At 40.4% G+C, this 19,991-nt stretch overlaps 1 protein-coding gene across 3 annotated transcripts; it reads right to left on the reverse strand.

Moving 5' to 3' along the window:
- Positions 1-1,910: 1,910 nt before the first annotated feature.
- LOC118122629 (potassium channel subfamily K member 4) lies at positions 1,911-14,640 on the reverse strand. 3 transcript variants are annotated; one of them, XM_047343680.1, is made up of 8 exons: positions 14,535-14,640; positions 12,975-13,104; positions 12,415-12,685; positions 6,679-6,793; positions 6,409-6,569; positions 6,131-6,317; positions 3,923-4,065; positions 1,911-3,057 (listed from the first exon to the last, which is right to left on the reverse strand). In XM_047343680.1, the coding sequence occupies exons 3-8, from the start codon at positions 12,601-12,603 to the stop codon at positions 2,467-2,469; spliced, it is 1,386 nt and encodes a 461-aa protein (XP_047199636.1). In that variant the 5' UTR covers positions 12,604-12,685; positions 12,975-13,104; positions 14,535-14,640; the 3' UTR covers positions 1,911-2,466. The 3 variants fall into 3 exon arrangements, with proteins under 3 accessions (XP_047199636.1, XP_047199635.1, XP_047199637.1); XM_047343679.1 differs by having other exon boundaries at positions 14,458-14,579; XM_047343681.1 differs by lacking the exons at positions 12,975-13,104; positions 14,535-14,640 and adding an exon at positions 12,000-12,166 and having other exon boundaries at positions 12,415-12,552.
- Between the last annotated feature and the right edge of the window lie 5,351 nt (positions 14,641-19,991).

Consider the following 19,991-nt stretch of genomic DNA (forward strand, 5'->3'; position numbering starts at 1 on the left):
TAAAGTGTCAGATTAACAAAAGGCCAGAGGAACGTTCACACAGTTCATGCTCCTTTAAAAACGTCCTGTTCACTCACCATGAGAACACAAGAGCAAGGGGGGCGAGAGACGGACTGTGATTTGTCTCATTTCAAATCATTAAGTTGGTCAATAACAAATCAGTTCAAGTCTACTTGAGTCAAAGACCTTGGATGGATTCTATTCTGTGATGTTATGTCTCAGTGCTGTACAGATCAAAATGTGTGAGTGTGTGCCATCTGCTGGTTGTGTTTACAGAGGAAAAGCAGCATTCATTTACTCAGAAGAGGAGAGGGGGGTAGTAATACATTTAATTATAAATTAATGAGCAAATCTTTATCCATCAGATATTTTGTGACCTCAGCATTGCTTTCAAACAACCTGAATATACAGATGATAGAATAACTCCAGGCACAATTTGATGTCGCACAATGTTTGTCCTTGGGGCCATTTTCAGATTGAAACACCAAGGTAGAGTTACCAGCCGAGTATCACTTACACGGATCAACTGAGGATCCGTAGTCATGCTAAAAGGAACATATTGACAAACTGAAGGGCATTTATACAGTACAAACAGTGCTGCATGTACAGTCTGCTATTCAAGTCTCGCAGCACCTGTCTCCCTTGCCACCAGCCAACACTGGCCACGCCAATGTTTTCATTCTCACCATCACATTTATAAGATACTGTCCTTATGTCATGACAGTGGTGACCTGCCCCGCTTAAGTTATTCCATTGGACTTTTATTTCCTGTTTTACTTTGATATCATATTTCTTCCTTTATTTCCTGTCTTTGTCTAGTTTTCCCTCTTTGGTGATGGCCTGCCCCTCCCAGATGTGTTTCCCCAGTGGCCTATGGCTTCCTTGTCTATTTAGTCTCAGTGCTCTCAGTCCTTTGTTGCCTGGTTTTTAAATCAATATCCTTGAATTAATTCCCCAGTGAAAAAGTTGAAAAACACAATGTTATTTTTTTTAAATTAAAAAATAATTCCTGGATCCATCCCCTGATCTGTATCCACATGTAAATCTAGTGGGTTCCTTTCCCATACCACATCCTTCCATCAAGTGTCATGGGGGTCCATCTTGTATTTTTTATTTGTAATCTTGTGAACAAACCAAACAAACTGACAGTGGTGAAAACATTAGCGGAGGAAATTATCTTCTCTGGAACTACCTGCCTTTGTTGTGTTTCTGCCTTTTGGGTGAAGCTGAACTCCTTTAACCACCAACAACACAAGTCATGTGTCATTTCAATTTACTGACAGAAATCTGAGAAAATACTGCAAATATTTCCTGTAACCAATTTCAAATTCAGGCTTATACAGTGGGATGTGGTTCACAATCAAGTGTTTATTGTTAAAAGCATATAACAGGAAATGGAAAATGAAAGATGGTGAATGAATCAAGTACAAAATTTCACTAAATCACATTTTGTAGCCAAAACATGTCGTCCAGGAATGTAGAGTAATTGGTCATCTATGGAAAAACATAAACCCTAATGCACCGTATGTTCAACCCCAGCTTTACTAGAAAGACTGAACTGCTTTTTCATGTAATGATGTTGATGCTGAGTTTGCATGTTCTCACAGTGTCTGTGTGGATTTTCTCTGGATACTCTGGCTTCCTCCCACAGCCCAGAGAAATGCAGACAGGGGTTGGGTCAATTGGAGACTCTAGATTGACTGTGGGTGTGAATGTGAGAGTGTATGGTTGTTTGCCTCTGCAGGTTATCTTGCCCAAGGACCCTTCGGCATGAAGATGGGGAAGCCTGGGATCAAACCACCAACCTTCTGGTTAGAGGATGCTCTACCCTATTTAGCCATAAGGGTCAGAACAGCATCTTTAGAAAACATGTAGAACAATATAATAAAAATGCGTGTAAGACACAGTGCTGCTTTAATTTAAAAAATATTTATTACATGTATGCAGTACAGTTGGATTAATGCATTTAAGCATCAAAATGCAAATGTTATGGTCATTTAGACAGTATTCACACAGCATTTAGAAAAGTTTGTTACATACCTCAAATGTACAAGAGCCTGTTAACTACCTGTTTAATTATAGTTGGCAGGATTGAAGAGTGTAAGCAACCTCCTCTTTAGGTCGCTCTCTAATTTTTTGCACTGGTGTGGATTAGTAAAACACATAGGGAGCCCTGAAATTGAGATGCACTTCCGTCTTGGCCCAGTAGAGGGCAGTAGCTCTTCATAAATTAAAGGGAGCATTGGCATAAAAGTCACTTCATCATCTTTGATTAAGGCAAACACACTCGCATGCTAAGGCCATTAAATGCAAACCACAAGTGGCTAAGGCTTCTTCTGCAATATGTTTCCATCAAGTGTCTGTAAGTAAGCAGCACATATACACAGATACATTGCTACACTGGAAAGCTCTCTGTCAGATTTCTCCACACATCTCAGATATCAAGTTGGAGATTCTGTACCAGGCCTAAATCCGGAGGTTCAGTGGTTGATCTGGAACTGGTTTGGGGTTTCCATTGGGCTCCTTCCTGTCAGAGTTGGAGCCATTGGCCTCGGGGCTTGTCTGTGGAACAGGCCTTCTGTGGCGTCTCCTCTTCGGCTGGCGAGAGCGAGCAGGGTTGGGTTGTGTTGGGTCCAGCAGAGGATCCAGATGAAGTTTAGTACTCTGAGTATCTGAGGATTCATCAATGAAGGCAAGGTTCTCCCCAAAGTAGTCCAGCGGCTGAGACAGGTGGGGCTCCTCTTTCTCAGGTTTTTCTTCAGGCACTCGCTCCGTCTGCGTGGCCCGAGAGTCTGTTTCTGACCCAGACCCGGATTCATTGGACGAGTAAGAGGAGGAGGAGTACGATCCAGAATCGGTCTGGTTCTCACGCTGCTCCTCTTTCCCATCAGAGGGCCCCGTACCTGACGCACTCTGACCGTGGCTGCGAGAGCCATGGCGCCGCTTCCTCCGGCGCCGCTTGAAGGGGTCGTCGATTTTTCCTGGGATGCGGAAATCCACCGACATATTCTGGATGTTCTGAGTCCAGTCGGTGGCGTGGGCTCGCAGTTCTTCCATCTGAGAGAGAAGGATCGAACCAGAGTTGAGCCAAACCTAATACACAGTTATTTATCTCTACCTCTCCCTTTTGTTATTACATTCCTTTCTTTTCTTCTCTTTCTCTTTTCTTGTTTCATTTTGGTTAAATACTGGTAATATTTTTTTCATGCAACCTAAATTTCAGATAAATAATTGTTATTTTTATTATTGTTAATATTATTATTATTAGTAGTAGTATTATATTTTTACCACTGTAGTCTTTATTGGGTTCATGCAAATATTCAAAACAAAAAACACGACAAAAAGATAAAGAAAAAGAAAAGAAGAAAAAATATAACTTTAGACATTGAACACTTTACAGTTTTTAGTGTAATTCACCTTTATCAGGATTTTTTTGTTTTTTATTAGTTATATTGCCCTAGTATAACATTCAACACTTCTTGGGGATCATATATCCCAGCACTCAACTAAGTTTTTCCAATTAAATTCTCCCCATTTATGCAAGTTTGTGGATGTCTGTAATGTTACCCACATATTAAGCCAATCTTCTCCTGAAATCATAGTTTACACACTTTTTTAGCCTGTCATTCCATTAAGCTGTGATAAGGTTTGATTATAATGTATTTTTCATATATTATAATTATTATTATTATTAATCTGGGAAGTTGGGACTCAGGGTGGGATGGGAGGGGGTATAGGGATAAATAGTGGTTGTTGTAAAGCTGAGTAATAGCTTCTTTTCCCCTTCCTTTCTCTCTCCTTTGGATAATTAACTACTGCAGGATCAGACTCAATGAAATAAAGAGTATAAAAAAGAGAGATGATGGAAAGAAAGAAACGGAGATAGAACATAATAAAACCAAGCAGAAGAATGCAAGTATACCTCAGCTCTGGTCTTCTTAGAAAGGACCCGGAGCCAGTTTCCAATCATCGTCAGGATAGACGCAAAGTAGGCGAGACCCAGCAAGATCCAGAACCACACCAGAGGCTTGTACCAGTGGTCGCTCCCTGCAATCCCAGAATCCCCTTTGACAAGACACAAGTACACAGTAGCAGTCAGTTAAGGCAGCAATAACCATATATAATATACACCCATCCATGTCCAAACAGTCATGATGGGAGACACTATGCAGCAGGTAAGATAAATCAATAGTTGCCCTTTTAAAAGAAAATCCTCCTGAATAATTGATTGAGAAAAATGACAATTATCTGTGCTAAGTGAACTTAATGCATCACAACTGACAGACATATTGACAGATGACTAATTAAGTTATATCAGCAACTCATCTGCCGATCAATAGATTCAAAAATATGTAAAAGCAAACGCAGAAGAACGGAAGCCATGTTTTCACTTCAGCACAAAGAAGTCAATTCTTATTGATTTGTATATTAAAGCATTTTGAATAACAGCAAGTTATCAGGGGTTATTAAAAGGGGATATGTCTGAGCACTGATCAGATCTGTTGACCTCTGTTGTGGTGAGAATAAGTTCAGCTGTGACGTGACCTCAGGGCTAAAATAAACCCTGTTGAGTATTATTGGTGGAAGTTGTCGACTTTCATGGATAAAGTAATGTAGCTTGTTTTTTCTGAAGATCTGCTAGTTCTCAACTCTGAAGGAAGTTCTGTGTATTTTCTATTGCACTACAGTTGATAACTTTAGGTTTGATGATTTAGTTTTGATGATACAATTTTCTTGAATAAATAAACACTAGTAGGTAAAATAAGTTTCACCACCTTACCAGCTACGTCATTAACAAGTCCACTCATCCATGATAACTATAATATCCCAGTGAATTACTTGGCAGCCATCACTTCGAAAGCATTGACCATAATAAGCATGTATCCGAAAGTTTCAGAAATTTTCTTACACACACAGCATATCGCTACCTACCCTCTCCTTCTGCCTTCCTCTTTCTTGTGAATGCAGATTCTTTTTCCAGTATTTCTATATTAGCTCTGCCGAGGAGGTTTTGCTTTCACCCCTGTCCATTTGTTTGTTTGTTGGTTTGTAAGTAAGAAACTCATAAACGATAGAAAATAATTCCACAAAACGTGGTGTAAAGATGTGGTATGTGTCAGGGAAGAATCCATTAAAGTTTGGTGCGGATCCAAGTCAGGTGGCAGATCCAGGAATCACTTTCTTTAATATTGCGAGATAGGCTTTTTTTTTTTACTGTTTTCTCAGGGGAATAATTCATGGATCTTGATGAAAGAAATCTGGCATATTTGGGGAACTGATAACTATGAGTTTGTGGAATTTGGTGCAGCTTGATTGAATTTAATAAAGCTGCACCATTCGTTTGTAGATCCAGGACCGCAGTTGCGGCCACATCGACGATCATGATGGTGGATAGCGGATCAGAGATAGTGGTGGTGGATCATGATCGAGGTGGCAGCTGATGGTGGACTATTATTTTCAACAAGACTGCTTGATATACAAAATGCCTACTCACACATTCTACCATTACTGACGGAGGTTTCTATGTTTTTCCCCTGTTAAAAGGTTTTTGGTAGTTTTTCCTGACTCTTGTTGAGTGTTAAGAACAGAGGATGTTGCACCTTATTGAGCCCTGAGATGAATTGTGATTTGTGAATATGGGCTTTACAAATAAAACGTGATTGATTGATTGACTCAAGAGAACTGTTGGGCCTTGGTGGACGCTACTGAAGACGATTCCAGTTATCTGTGGTATTTTCATGAGTGCAGGGAAATTGTGTTAGTAACAGATGTTGCATCATGATTACAATGGCTCCCACCAAAGTTTTCACAACTAACATGTTACTTTATCTAGTGCGCCGTGTACTGGTGCACAGTGGAACCCTTTTACTGTTCCCATTGACAGTGATTAAAAAGGTGCTTTTGTTAGTGTCTTGTTAGTTATTGGAGAGTGTATAAATATGCAATATGTAAGAATTCAAATATACTGTAATTCATGTGCTTTACATCTAAACATCATGTTCTAATATAGCCATTGTGGCCGTTGCCTTCCATCCGTAATGATAAAGTTTTCACCCCCTTCCTCCTCAGCATGTGGGCACACTTCTACAAGCTATGTTTAGAAACATGCGGTGGATCTATTGTTGTGTACCTGCAACATAGTCTCCAAAACCCACTGTTGTCAGGGTGATAACTACAAAATAGGCCGACTCCAAAAGACTCCAGCCCTCCACCCTTTGGAAAACCAGGATAGGCACTGCAACAAAGAGCACGCATCCCAGCAGGATGGACAGGACGGCTGAGATCACTCGCACAATAGTGGGACTCACACGCCATTTCTGTCCGCAGGGTGAAACAACACAGTGGGATGAGAAAAATGAAAGGAAGAACAAGCAAAGAAGACATGAACAGCACTGTTTGGGGTCTGACCAGGAAGAGAGTCTCTATTTTGGCTACAGCTTTCCTCAGCCAAGTACCCAGATGGTCTCCAACCCCAGCAAGTAGGATACCAAACAGTGGGATTCCCACCAGGGCGTAGAAAATGCAGAACAGCTGCCCTCCGTATGTCTTCGGGGAGATGTTTCCAAAACCTGGCAAGTAGGGTCAGAGGTCAGAGACACAATTTGTAAACGGATTCCAGTCAAAAATGCCTCATTAGAATTAAATGTTGTGGTCTTAATAGTTGTACTGGACACCTACCGATGGTTGTGATGATTGTCCCTGAGAAAAAAAAGGCACTGGCCAGATCCCATTGGCTGACAAAGCTGGTGTTGCTGGTGGCATCCACACCTGCACCGATGGCCTCCACCATTTCCTGGGAAGGGACATTGGACAAGAGTTATTATTATGAGATTAATATATATGTTTAAAAGTCCAGTGTGTAAGATTTAGGTGAAAGGGTTAGTTTGGCAGAACTTAAATACAAAATTATCCTTGTGGTGTTTTCCCTAGTGTGTGTAATGATCTATATCAGAGGTCTTCAACAGGGGGTCCGCGACCCCTAGGGGGTCCACAGAGGTACTGCAGGGGGGTCGCGAAATTTCTGGTTGATTAGACCATTTTTTATATTTTTTAAATTTTAAATTTTCTTTTTCCACAAATTTAAATGTCGTTAAATACACATTAACATGAATCCAACATATTGTAGCGAACGGATAAATGGAGGCAGAAGACGTTATCTTTCAGTCAGCAATGCACACACTGCAGCTCCTATACCTTACACATGTTTAAAATAAAAACATGAATATATGAACCTGTGTATTATTTGAATAGCTTAGTATTGAATGCACAATAACAGGGTAGCTATGTTTATACATGGCACTAGGCCCAGTTTAATATAAAACACAATTTTATACAATATATATAGTAGGGGGTCCCTGCTCCATCTCTCCATCAGTTTGGGGGTCCTTGGCCTATAAAACGTTGAAGACCCCTGATCTATATTGTATGAATTGTTGTTTTCTTTACCCTAGAATGGGCCCTTTATATTTAAATACTTTATATATACATCAGGAGCGGGTCCTCTCTCCGGAGGTCGCCATGTTTTTTTTTACAGTAGCCCAGACTGGACCAACTAAACACCTTTTGAGTTTTTATGACAACTGACGGCTGCCACAGGTTCTCTCAAATGTTTGGAAGGGGGGGGTGAGGTGAGGGGTATTCAGCTGCGACGTGCAACTTCACCACTAGATGTCACTAAATTCTACACACTGAACCTTTAATTAGACAGTAAAAAGAGAGCTTAAAAATCTGATTTTACACATGAATATATTAACCCATCAGTAATTTTGCCTAGTTCAAGATCAATTAATTTACTACTTTACAGCCGGCCGCAAATGATGTGGAAAATGCACAGTCACGATCAGCATCAGCCTGTCAGTGACAAAGAGACTGATTACCGATGCATTACGGCGACCGGCTCCACTCTGTCCCAAGTATATCGAACCCCTGCCAGCACAGATAATCTAATTACCTGATCTAAGTATCTATTTTGTGTCCGTTGGTACTTGAAGACATTTGTTCACTCTAAAATTAAAAGCGAATATGATGAGGCTGTGACTGCACATGGACTCTGCAGACGTTATAGTGACTTTAGGTGCATATAGGTGCATTTCAGTAAATACAGTACATTTTACATTGCAGTGTGGTTTTGTGGCCTGAACATTTTTGGAATATAATGGGTAATGAGCTTTTTTTACCCAGCGTTAAAGGGTACATTTCGAAGTTAGTCATGTGCACGTCAGTCTCTGTCTCTGTTCACCACAACACTGAATTTGTCTGAACAATTTGGAGCAAAAACAAACCGTTTCTGACATTGATGTCTGACGATTTCAAATTTCACTGATATAGACTGTAGACGAGACTACGAGCCATAAATGAGAGCAGAGAACTTCAGCTTTACGTGGCCCTGACGTACCACAGGTATAACTGACTAACCACAGGTATAACAATACACAACAGGGGCGAATTGAGGATTTTTCTAAATCAGGAGCCATAAAGGGGCCACAATTTACACAGAGGGGCCAATTATATGTCCAACATCAATGTACAATTCCTGATTCAGTAAGATGCACACTTTTACTTTTTCACGTTTACTGTTAGCTCTATAGCTTTGTGCAAAGCCACACATCATTTTTATATATTTTTTGAAAATTGTTGCTTGTTGAAGCACATTGTTTTCTTCAAAAAGATTATAATCAATAAAAATTCTTAACAAGTTGTCATGTGTATTGTTAGGATTAGTAAGTGACTTCTTTTTTTTAAAGGCTACTGACAGGACAGGGGCAGTTCAAGGGCCTATCAGATTTCAGTTGGGCCCCCCATTATAAAAAAAAAGTTATAAGCCAATATTCAGCCTGTACATATTTAATAATAAAATTGATTTTTGACCTGCAACCAACAATCGTTTTTCTGTTGATTATTCTTTACTAATATATCCAAGGTGGCCCTTTCAGATTGTTGCTGGATCAAAACCTAAAAGTCTTTGATTTACAGTGAAAACAACTGCAAAAGTTGATTGTTATTTCTGTTTCATAAATGACTAAAACATATTCAATAACCTAAATCATTGACAATTCTAAAAAAATTCTGTTGATTGATGGATTAGTTGACTATTTAAAATTATGTAGCATGCATCAGTTTCTTATTATCAGATCATTTATAGTCACAAAGGTCTCCTGGAAATCAGCTGTGCCACAAAGCCATACACATGACCCATCACATTAATAGCCAGTGGTATCAAACAACTGTACAAGGGTGACATTGTGTCGTGGATAAGATCTCAAGTTCCAATACATCTGTTGAAGGACGGAACTTGGAGTCTATCAAACATCAGCCGATACTGGTTGTGTGAAACCGGACCCGTCTGACTCTGTGACAGCTGATTACTCCTGTTTGTATACAGGATGTAATTAAGAGCTCATGTGTTTAAGATCTTACAAGTGCAAGTTCATCCTAATGATTTCTATGTTTTATTTTTAGATGGGAATAGATGCCATTAGATCATTGGCTGTTTATTAGCCTATGTGAGTGAATATATTTTATTATGATGTGAAAATTGCGAAAAACACATGCTTATCTTTTCCTTTTTTAAATCACATTTATGACTTGGTAGACAATTTATTTGTAGGGATACATTTAATAATTCTTGTTTTTATCTATGAAGTGTTCGATATGAAATGTATTGTTATAAACTTGTCATATGAATAAATTGTGTAATATATGAAATATTTGAATCATTTGAGATGATTAAAACCTACTAAAATATTTAGAAATGTTACTTAATGATACCTATTTTCCTATTAATGGAAGTTTTTATTTTATACGACAAAATGTCTATTTAAAAATATTCCTCCCATAGAACTTGTCATGCAACTTTTCATAAAGTCATAACTTTTCATAATAAGGGCGTTGTCTTAAGCTATCAAGCTTGATAAAAGCAACCAGATCAGCTTTTGTTAGCTGGAGCAACAACAATTTTAAAGTCAATCTGCATCACACACCTTTATTAACTTACTAGCCTAAGGACATGCAAAAGGGGGTTTGGGCTTGATTTATAACCCAGCAACAACTTGTTTGGATTTAGTTTGATTCTGCATAACAGTGTAAACCCAAACATACACCCAGTCATAAAACTAGGTAGCTAGCCAGAAACAATGGTCCATTGTGCATTAATGTGGTGTCGGAATAATTGGAAAAATTAGTCCCTGACTGGGAAAATTCACGTGATCGCCACCTCAAGTCGGAAAACAACAAGGGCCCGATCAGTGTCACATGTGTGAATGTGAAGCGAATTTTGCACGACAAAGTTCACCAAAGTTAAACTCTGAGTGAAGCCACACTATGATTGGCCTCGCCCCAGGAAGCATATGTTCTACCCACCTCCTCGCTTGCACAGATTGGAGATGCGCCACGGAAACATTTGCATATGTGTGACCACATGCCACAACTCGGATGGTCAGCAAAAATTCCGGTACACAAGTTGCTGACATCATATTTTACAATTAGCTCTAGATTCTCTTGTAATTTTAGCTTGTCAAATGTAACTTTTCTCACAGGCTAACTGTCCATTTCTCACAAGCGCCTAACACCATAATTGTTTAGCCAATTTGAATGGTTAAATGTATATGTTTTAAGTTATTTATATGTCTATCACCTGATCCTTTTTCTTTCCTCTTTATTATCATGCAAATATTGGGCAGAGGTGTCAAGGTGTCGGTCAAACGTGCTACACATAAAACAACATATTTTTTTCCCCACATTCCGACTTCAAAGCAAATGAGCCCATGATGTGCTTCAGTGTTAGATTCAGTGTCTGTGCTCTGTGTTTATTTAAAGCAACAGCTTCTAGTTGGTTGATTTTTTTTTTATTGTCGTTTTAGCAAACAGGTGCACACAGGCTGGATCTGGTTGCAGTTGTTGAGTTTGTTAGCTTTAGAGGCAGGAGTTGCGATTGGCTGAGAGGCGAGAGGGTGGTAACCACGCCACTGTCACCCCGTCAAAATACATCATGAAACTAAATGATGAAATGCATATTTTTACATGTATAATAAGGAAAGTGTTCACCTTTGTATGCCTTTGCCATACGTCAGCCTTGAGTCCCTTTTTGCAAATGTCAGCCACTGTATGCAGATCACTTTCAGGCTAAAACTGTCATTTACAACGTGCATTGTGGAGCGAGGACAAACATCTCGGAATCACGTCACGGTTGCCAAGCTGGCTCATAAAACACAAACATTCAGCCTTTATGTCTCCATGACTTCAGAGGACATCACATTGACTTAGCTACATTGATTTCCTGGAGACTAACTCTAACCTTAACCTAAACCTAAACCTAATCTGACTTTAAAACACGTCTTCACCTTGAAAGGTAATGATTTACGTTATGGGGACTTGTTTTTGTAAGAAAGACAAGTCCACATATGTGACATTTAGGTCCCCACAACATGACCACGAACACACACACACACACACACACACACACACACACACACACACACGCACACACACGCTGGAGTTGACCCATCCTTACAAACTGCTCTGACCACACCTCTGCCCCCATACGAATCTGAAGTCTGCCTCAGGACCCACAAGAGAATTGACAAAATGAGTTGTGATAAGTTGTGTTGTCATACTCAAGTTCCATGCAGTGAATATAATACACGAATCAGAGTCAGCTGTCGGTCAGACACGCTGCCAAAATGTATTTTTAGCCACTAGAGGTTATCAGTGTCTAAGCTACAGATCCTCTGTTGTTTGTTTACGTATAAATAACAACAGGCCGTAACTAAGTCCACTGTCACAGTCACACTTTCTGATGCACAGTTTCCAGGTCCAGTAACCTGGACCCTGTTGACACAAGACATAAGGAGAAAACTTAAAGAGAAAAATAATAATATGAAAATATGAACAGTTTATTAAAATTATCGGCAGCACCAACAGGAGTTTACTCAGCCGACTACATGTTATTTTCGTGTTTTAAGCTTTAGTGGGAATAAAAAAGTATGAAAACTTGTAAAGACCTGACAGTGAAAGAAGAAGGGATATATTGCGGCATAGTTGTAGATCCCAGCCTGTGGTTAGAAGGATTAACAAAGGTCATTAAAGACAGGGGGGAAACACAAAATAAATTTAGATTACTTCCCTTTAACTTTGTGAGGCTTGTTAGAATTCTTCAAATTGACACAATCTGGGAAGGAAAATCATTGTTTGGTTGAGCTGTTCATTATTTATATCTTAATTTACATAAGGCCAATATCTGTGATGAGGAAAGATGGAAACCACTTCTTTAATTAAGTCAAATCTGATGGAAAAGGGAATTCAGGCCCATTTCAAGACCACCCACCACAATGCCTCCCCAGTTGAAATTGGACCACAGGAAGAAGCCGCCCGAGACAGACTGCCAGTGGCTCTTGTCACGAAGAAGATCTACTTTACCTCTATAAAGGCCTGTAGGTTGTTTTCGCCGACACATGTGAAGTTCAACAGGAAGTCCTGCCGCGCGCTCTGCAGCATCATGTGCCTGTTCTCCTCCCGCGGGGTCTCCAGGGCGCGGAACACCACGGCACCCAGCACCAAGTACAGAAGCACCCCCGTCAAGATGGCGAGCACGGTGGAGCACCGCATGGCTGCGCCTCCGCCCAGTCCGAACGTAGACTGCTGCTTCTCTCCGCCAGCCTCAGCGTGGCCCGGATCCCAGCTGCTGCAGCTGAGACATCAGCATCCACACAGACACAAGCAGTTTCACACTGACCACATGGGACAGACAGCAACACGGGGGGCCGCACACACACATGTCTGCCGAAGCAGCCACCCCCCCCCATTAGCTGCACACCAGGCATTAAATGGACCTAGGCCTCACCACACTGCTGACACAGTAAGTGCAACATCCCTGATAAAAACCTGTCATCTGACCCACCTAACACTTTAGGCAGAACAGCAATAAAACAACTGATAAATATTACAAAGACACAAACAGATGCACACATAACACTGACCTGTCAATCCGCCTCAGATGGCCACGCCTGCGCCTTTTCCAGTCCTTCTTCACGCCAGGCCTGAGGATGGAGTCCCTGGACCCGTAACCAGCAGGGAGCCCGTCCGCCTCACACTCTGACGGATGGGACACTAGGTAGGAGCAGACATATGTGCATTCACTCAGCGATTTTCAATGGTAGATGGTCGGTATTCATATAGCGCCTTTTTAGTCTTGATAACAACTCTTTACACTACAGTTGTTTTAATCTATGTGCAGCACTTTCTCTATCACACACCACTCATAGCATTCATAGCCGTCAGGGGTTCAGTATCTTGCCCAAGGACACCTCAGCACAGTGTGCAGGAATCGAACCGCCGGCCCTCTGCCTAGTGGATGACCCGCTCTACCTCTTTAGCCACAGGACAGCAATAAGAATAACAAGATATTCACTGTCTCACAAACACAACAGCAGTGAGTGGTGAGGATGATCCACAATGACAAGGCAACAATCAACAACAAGGTGATGCTCCCAGACGGAGCGGCGTCACACACAGAGTCATGCTACTGAACAAAAAACACCTGTTGACTTTCTATATTTTTTACACGTTCTCTGTTTCCATCTTCTTAATTATATGCACCATGGAAGTTTGTGACGAGAGGCGACAAATGAACATCTATGTCCTGTAGGTGAGAGAAAGAAAAGTTGCCTCCAAATAGGAGTGGAACCTGGAAACTTGAAACCAGCCTCAGGGCGATGATGTTGGTCATCGTCAGCTCAAACCAGGAGGATCAGACTGAAACTGCAGCTAAGGCTGTGCACACTGGTGTTAAAGCTGTGGCGCCAAGAATCTGATAAATGTGTCCGACGCTCCCTTTATCCAATAAAAACCTGGGAAATTATTAGATAAGGGACGGATCACTGGACTGCTGCCAGAAAGAAAAAAACTACAACCTCCCATCTTCTAAAGTTCTTGAGTCAGCAGATCAGCTGGTTCTGATCCAAACTTAGAGTAATAAACATCGTGACAGCGAATATACACTTGCTCTCCAAACGGTTTTACAGCTGCTGGAAACAAAGGGACTGTCTACTTAGTAAATTGGACACATCACGGCTCCACAGTTTTGCAGAATATGGTCTGATGCTGACATTACGCTAGTCGCACTGTATAGTCGTGGCACAAGCAATAAGAAACGGGACAAACGTCCATGTGTGATCATCACATTTAACATGCAATTCACAAATTAAAGATTGTTTTACACCACAGATATTATTCTAGTATATTTCGGTCCAGCAACACAGTTACAGAGAACATCTGAATGTGCAATCCTTCTATCAGCATGTATCACACCACAGTAAACCCACCTCAGACAGACCTAACACACACATAATGCACCACTTGACAAAAAGGAAAATCATACTACGCCTTCCACCGAGTGCCAACAGGGGCTGTTACCGCTGCTGCAGCCGAGCCGTGCCCATAGTGATCCCGATTTATTATTACCATTTCGAATCCCTCCATAAGACGCATGGCACTGACCACAGCACCTGGCAGTCCAGTGTCCGGTGTGTGTGCCTCACCTCAAAACGCACGATCAGGAGAATCCAGAGCACTGGTCGCCTCTTGCAGAGTTCAGGCAGCCATGTACAGGGAGTGTGTGTGTGTGTGAGCAAGAGTATATGAGAGTGTGTGTGTGTGTGTGTGTGTGTGTGTGTGTGTGTGTGTGTGAGCAAGAGTATATGAGAGTGTGTGTGTGTGTGTGTGTGTGTGTGTGTGTGTGTGTGTGAGCAAGAGTATATGAGAGTGTGTGTGTGTGAGGCTGTTGCTGAGCGCACAAGAGAGAAAAAGATACTCAATCAAACTGACTTTATGGAGAGTGAGAGAGGGAATTGGAGAGAGGGAGCAGCACAGATCAAGACGGAGGTGAAGATGAACGCTATAGACTCCCACTCCGAAAATCTGCAGGGATTTTTTTTCTTCTCTTTTTGTCAGACACATAACGGACCTCGTACTGTGCTTCAGTGTGTGATTATAATGTCCACTGTTCACTCCTGTGAAATAACTGTATTGTTTGTACAGTGTACAGATTTGTATATACATTGATTGTCTCAGTGGGATCGATGTTTAGGATTGATTGAGGTCTAATTGTTGTCACACTGCCGACTCTGCAGAGGGAAGCCGGCTCAGCCTCATTCACCTCACTCTCAATATCCCATCTACCTCACAGGCTGCCTGACAGAACTGCTGCTGCTCTACTTCTCCGTGTGTGTGTGTGTGTGTGTGTGTGTGTGTGTGTGTGTGTGTGTGTGTGTGTGTGTGTGTGTGTGTGTGTGTGTGTGTGTGTGTGTGTGTGTGTGTGTGTGTGTGTGTGTGTGATCATAAGTACCGACCAGGTCAGGACATTTCTGCTTCACATTTCAGATTCCAGGCTGCAAAGTTTAATGGTGTTAGATGATGACATCACTCCATATGAGTAACATGATTATCTGCAGGTTTCAGCACATAACAGTAAGACACCATGACATTACACAGCAGAAGTAGTTTGAATAACTGCATCTGTATATATATATACTGTATGTATCCGTGGATACAGGGAAATATTCATTCATTCATTATATATAACTGAGTGGTCACGCCTTTCGGGCTGTTATCATTGTCATGGTTAACAAAAAAATGCTATGATATTAATTTTTTCATACCTTTAAATAACAATATTTAAATAATTATTTTATGTTTTGTATTATGAGTGTCTGTGTTCAAAAAGCATCTGTCAATGAAATATAAGGTTGTCCTTAATATGCTGTTTCTACGAACATGAATTTTATCTTTACCTCCACCAGGGAGGTTACGTTTTCACCCCTGTCCATTTGTTTGTTTGTTTGTTTGTTTGTTTGTAAGCAAGGTTGCGCAAAAACTAACTGAATAGATTACAATGAAACTTGGTGGAAGGATGTGGTATGAGTCAGGAAGGAAACCATTCAATTTTGGTGCAGATCGGGATGAGGGAGCGGATCCAGGATTTATTTTCTCTCTTTAAAATCGTGGGATAGGAAGATTTTTTTGTATATTTCCCCAGGTTTCCCAGGGAATAATAAAATCAGACACATTTATGGAACTGAAATAGATTTGAGGTGATCATTGGGCCCTGGTGGAGGTTTGCACTCTACTGAGAACCCTCCTAGTTTCAACCAACTCGGATGGCTTGGTTGACTTGGTCACATCTGTCCAGGGACTACAAATTAAAAAAACAGACTCTTGGCAAACTGTGGCGCATCAACAGCAATGATTATTAATGTGCACTGTCCCTGTTCAATAAAATAGAATAAAGTAAAGTAAAATGGGAATACTCTTCATTAGCATCTCTCTACCTCTGAGGGGAGAACAACTAACCAAAAAGTGGAAGCAACCAGTGTAAACAATGGTTTCAATGAAATAGATTGTAAAAAATAAATAAAAAATAAAGTAACAATTTAGAGGTGGAAATGTGCTTTTCTAGTTTTTTTAAATTATAATTTTTTAGGTATAGATTTTAAGCTGAAAAAAGCAGAAATGGTGACTGCTCCAGTGCTGCTGGGTCAGGACCAACCTTCACCTTCTGTGAGGATCACATGTAAGGAGAGAAAAACACGAGATCGTTCTCACCACTTTTCATGGATATATATATTTGCCTGATCAGTGTACTTAATCACAAAATAAATGAATAAACGTAAAATAAATCATCTTTTGTATGTAAGGCGTTTGTGTATCAATCGATCAATCAAGAATCAATTATAATAAAATGAATCCCACATATCCCAGCAGTTCATTTGAACTGAGAGTGAACTCATAACTAAGTGCTCTTGATTTTAATTGACGTTCGCTAAAGCATATTATAATAATTGTTATTTATTAATGGTGACCCTGCACTGTTAATTGTACCAACTCCAGCAGCAAGTATGCTTCTCATCTCTAAACCATAACTCAGTTCATCCTATACTCAGCCTGATATAACGCCCTGGCACACGTTCCTTCTGGAGGCTGGTTCTGGCTCTGCTGAAGTCCCTGGCATCCACTGACGGAGAATGATTAAACAGAGACGTTTGAACGTTGTGTTGCAAACAGGCAGATTGAAGCTCCAGACTCCTGTGGTTTGAATTGTGGCTGTGGCTGAGGGGTAGAGTGGTCGTCCTCCAACCCGAAGCTCGGCGGCTCAATCCTCACTCTTCCCCATGTACTCAACCCCTAAATGGCCCCTCATAGATGTTGAATGCACTAGTTTAAGTCGCTTTGGATAAAAGCATCCACCCAATGACATGTCATGATGTAATAATGTAATTGAATGAGCTCAGTGCCGTTTGTTTGGCGAGAGGTGGTGTTTGTTGGAGGAGTCACGACCGGCCCTGACAGAGGAGCAGGTCGTTGGGGTTCTGCAGACCGAGCGATCCCATTCGCTCAGAGCTGTGCTGGTGGATGGGGAGGTTGCTGGGGGAAGGAGGTGTGCAGCTGTTCTGCTGTGTCACTGCTGAACATGTGTGGCTGCAGGGAAATATTCATTCTGACTTTTGTTGTAATGTAAATGCAAGTAAATATTCTAACTGCAATTGCATGTATTCAACCCTTTGCTTGGTCTAAAGTAGGGTCTTTTCATTTGTTTTATAAAATTACAAATATATTTTAATGCAGACTAAAAAATTAGATTGATCGTATGGATACAAGTTTTTTCAATCTGTTATATTTATAATATACTATCGTTGATAAACGTACTATTTATCCATTCATCCATCTATATCATGAAGCTGACATTGGGTGAGTGGCGGGATTCACCCTGGACCGGTCGCCAATGTATCACATAGCTATATATAAATATACTGTATATATATAAACATTCACCCTCACATACATACCTATGAGCAATGTACTTGACCTGCATGTCTTTTTCTGGGCAGAAGCAGGGGTTGATATTTAATTATAACATATTAACATCTTGAAATCCATTTATTCGCTTATCTTCCTATTCAGGTTTTTTTAAACTAAAGAGATTAAAAAAAAAAAAATGTCCAGCCTTCTTCTGCTGATTCAACACTTTTGTTTTGGTCAAAAAACAAAAGGACAGTTGGAAATTTGTACCTTAATAGAAAAATGTCCATTAATCTAATGGGTATGAACTAATGAACTGATCTTAACCACTTGGACCAACAGTCTATTACATCTTGATGGATGAAAGTTTCTGACACACCTTAAGATACAAGATGAGATGGCAATTTTTCAAACCATCACTAGTTTCTTTGGCCGAGGAGATTATATTTTCATCTGCGTTTGTTTGTCCGACTGTTTGTTGGCAGGTTTACACAAATCTTACAGAACAGACAACCCCAGAACTTGGTAGAAGGATGTTGTGCGAGTCAAGAAAATGTTACATTTTGTGCAAATCCAGGATTTGTTTTAAACTTTCTTTAAGATTGTGAGATATGGAGGTTTTCAACATTTGTGTTGATTTGTCAGATGTGGATCTTGATGGAAAACAAATCAGACATGTTTAGGGGACCGATGTCTATGTTTACAATTTGGTGCAGATCCACATAAAAGTCTGGATCTGGTGAATTTAAATGTGGCTTCATGAGGAGTAGAAGAGGTATGCTCTCTAAGGGCCATTCTAATTTATATAAAGAACTTCACGTCATTGACCTTTGACCAATCAAACACAAAAATATTGTATTATAAACATTTGGTTTTCCATCTGCAAAGCTGTCATCTTATATTAAAGTGTACAATGTATAACTTTACCTTTGGTTCCCTCTGATACTGTGTGATATTTACTAGTTGTGTAAGATGTGCACATTTTGCCTATTGACAAATTTAGGCAGTGTAATAAATAGATCATTAATCACTAACTGAGTATATAGGCTATTATATCACTGTAGCTGGGTGATGACTTTAAGTAACAATCTAGAATGGTAGAGCAAATACCTCCACCAAGGCCCAACAGTCCCCTTAAATTCAAACTGCACCAAATTTCATAAACGTCTAGATATCCCTCAAAAAAATCAATCAGTAAAAACATTTAAAAAAATTAAACGTCCTATCTCATAATGTAAAAGAAAGAGGGGAAATATTCCTGGATTCGCCCCCAAATCTTCTTCTTTGGGTTATGACCCACACCTCAACAAAATTTCCTGGAAATCAGTTGAGTAGTTTTTGTGTAATCCTGCTAACAAACACTGAGGAACATCCAGCCCTGCATCAGACTTTTACCTCAACATATAATTTTATTTAGATGCATTTGTAACGAGATAGAACTGGACACATCTTTCACCTTCTTTTCCTGCAAATACCGGATCCATACACTCACTGGGCAGCAGAACTGGATTTATTTCACGCACTCTCCAAATCAACTGTTAACCACATTTAGCTGCTTCAATTCAATCTGCGTGAGAGCTCCCATCGCTCTGCTCGCACGGAGGCTGAGAACAGTCCGGCAGCAGTGAAACAGGTGTCTAATGTATCCGGCTACATGGATCCTGTGCACGGTGCAGGACGAGGACGGTGCACAGGCACGGACAGAGGAATGGTTATTTATTGTGAGAAAACAACACATGCATTAATCAACGTATTTATCAACGTTAAATAGAAATACATGAGGGAGATAATGGAATGATTGAAAATGTTCCCTTCCTACTTTATAAATCATAGTCATCATATTCATTGCCTTAAATAGTTCAATAGAATTATGGGAAAAAAGACAAATTAATAAGTAATAATTTCCTTAAAGTTCAAGCTGATATCAAAAATGTACTGTGTTTTGTTTTCTCATTTCAAATCAGCCTTGAAATCAGGTCATTCATGCAAAGAAGGTAGAAATCCTTACTTCTAGTCGAGGGATGTTTGCAATTTCAGCCGTCCTTTTATTTTTGTGTGTGGTTTCCATCCAGCGGAGGGAACAAAGTAGATCTGCTCAGGTGTGACCGATCTGAGAAGAAGCTCCACCGAAATGAAAAAGCTCAGATTCATTGACCTGATAAAAAGAAAAAAAAACTCCTCACAATTGCAGCTATAGGAAG

The sequence above is a fragment of the Hippoglossus stenolepis genome, chromosome 15 (assembly GCF_022539355.2).
Source record: "Hippoglossus stenolepis isolate QCI-W04-F060 chromosome 15, HSTE1.2, whole genome shotgun sequence".
NCBI lineage: Eukaryota > Metazoa > Chordata > Actinopteri > Pleuronectiformes > Pleuronectidae > Hippoglossus > Hippoglossus stenolepis.

Bases quoted from the DNA above. Each gene is read 5' to 3' on its own strand.
- LOC118122629 (XM_047343680.1), bottom strand. From the start codon at position 12,603: ATGCGGTGCTCCACCGTGCTCGCCATCTTGACGGGGGTGCTTCTGTAC. The intron at 6,794-12,414 runs GTAAAGTAGATC...GTCCCTTCCCAG, and splicing joins ACCTACAGGCCTTTATAGAG to GAAATGGTGGAGGCCATCGG. The intron at 3,058-3,922 runs GTATACTTGCAT...CTTCTCTCTCAG, and splicing joins CTAAGAAGACCAGAGCTGAG to ATGGAAGAACTGCGAGCCCA.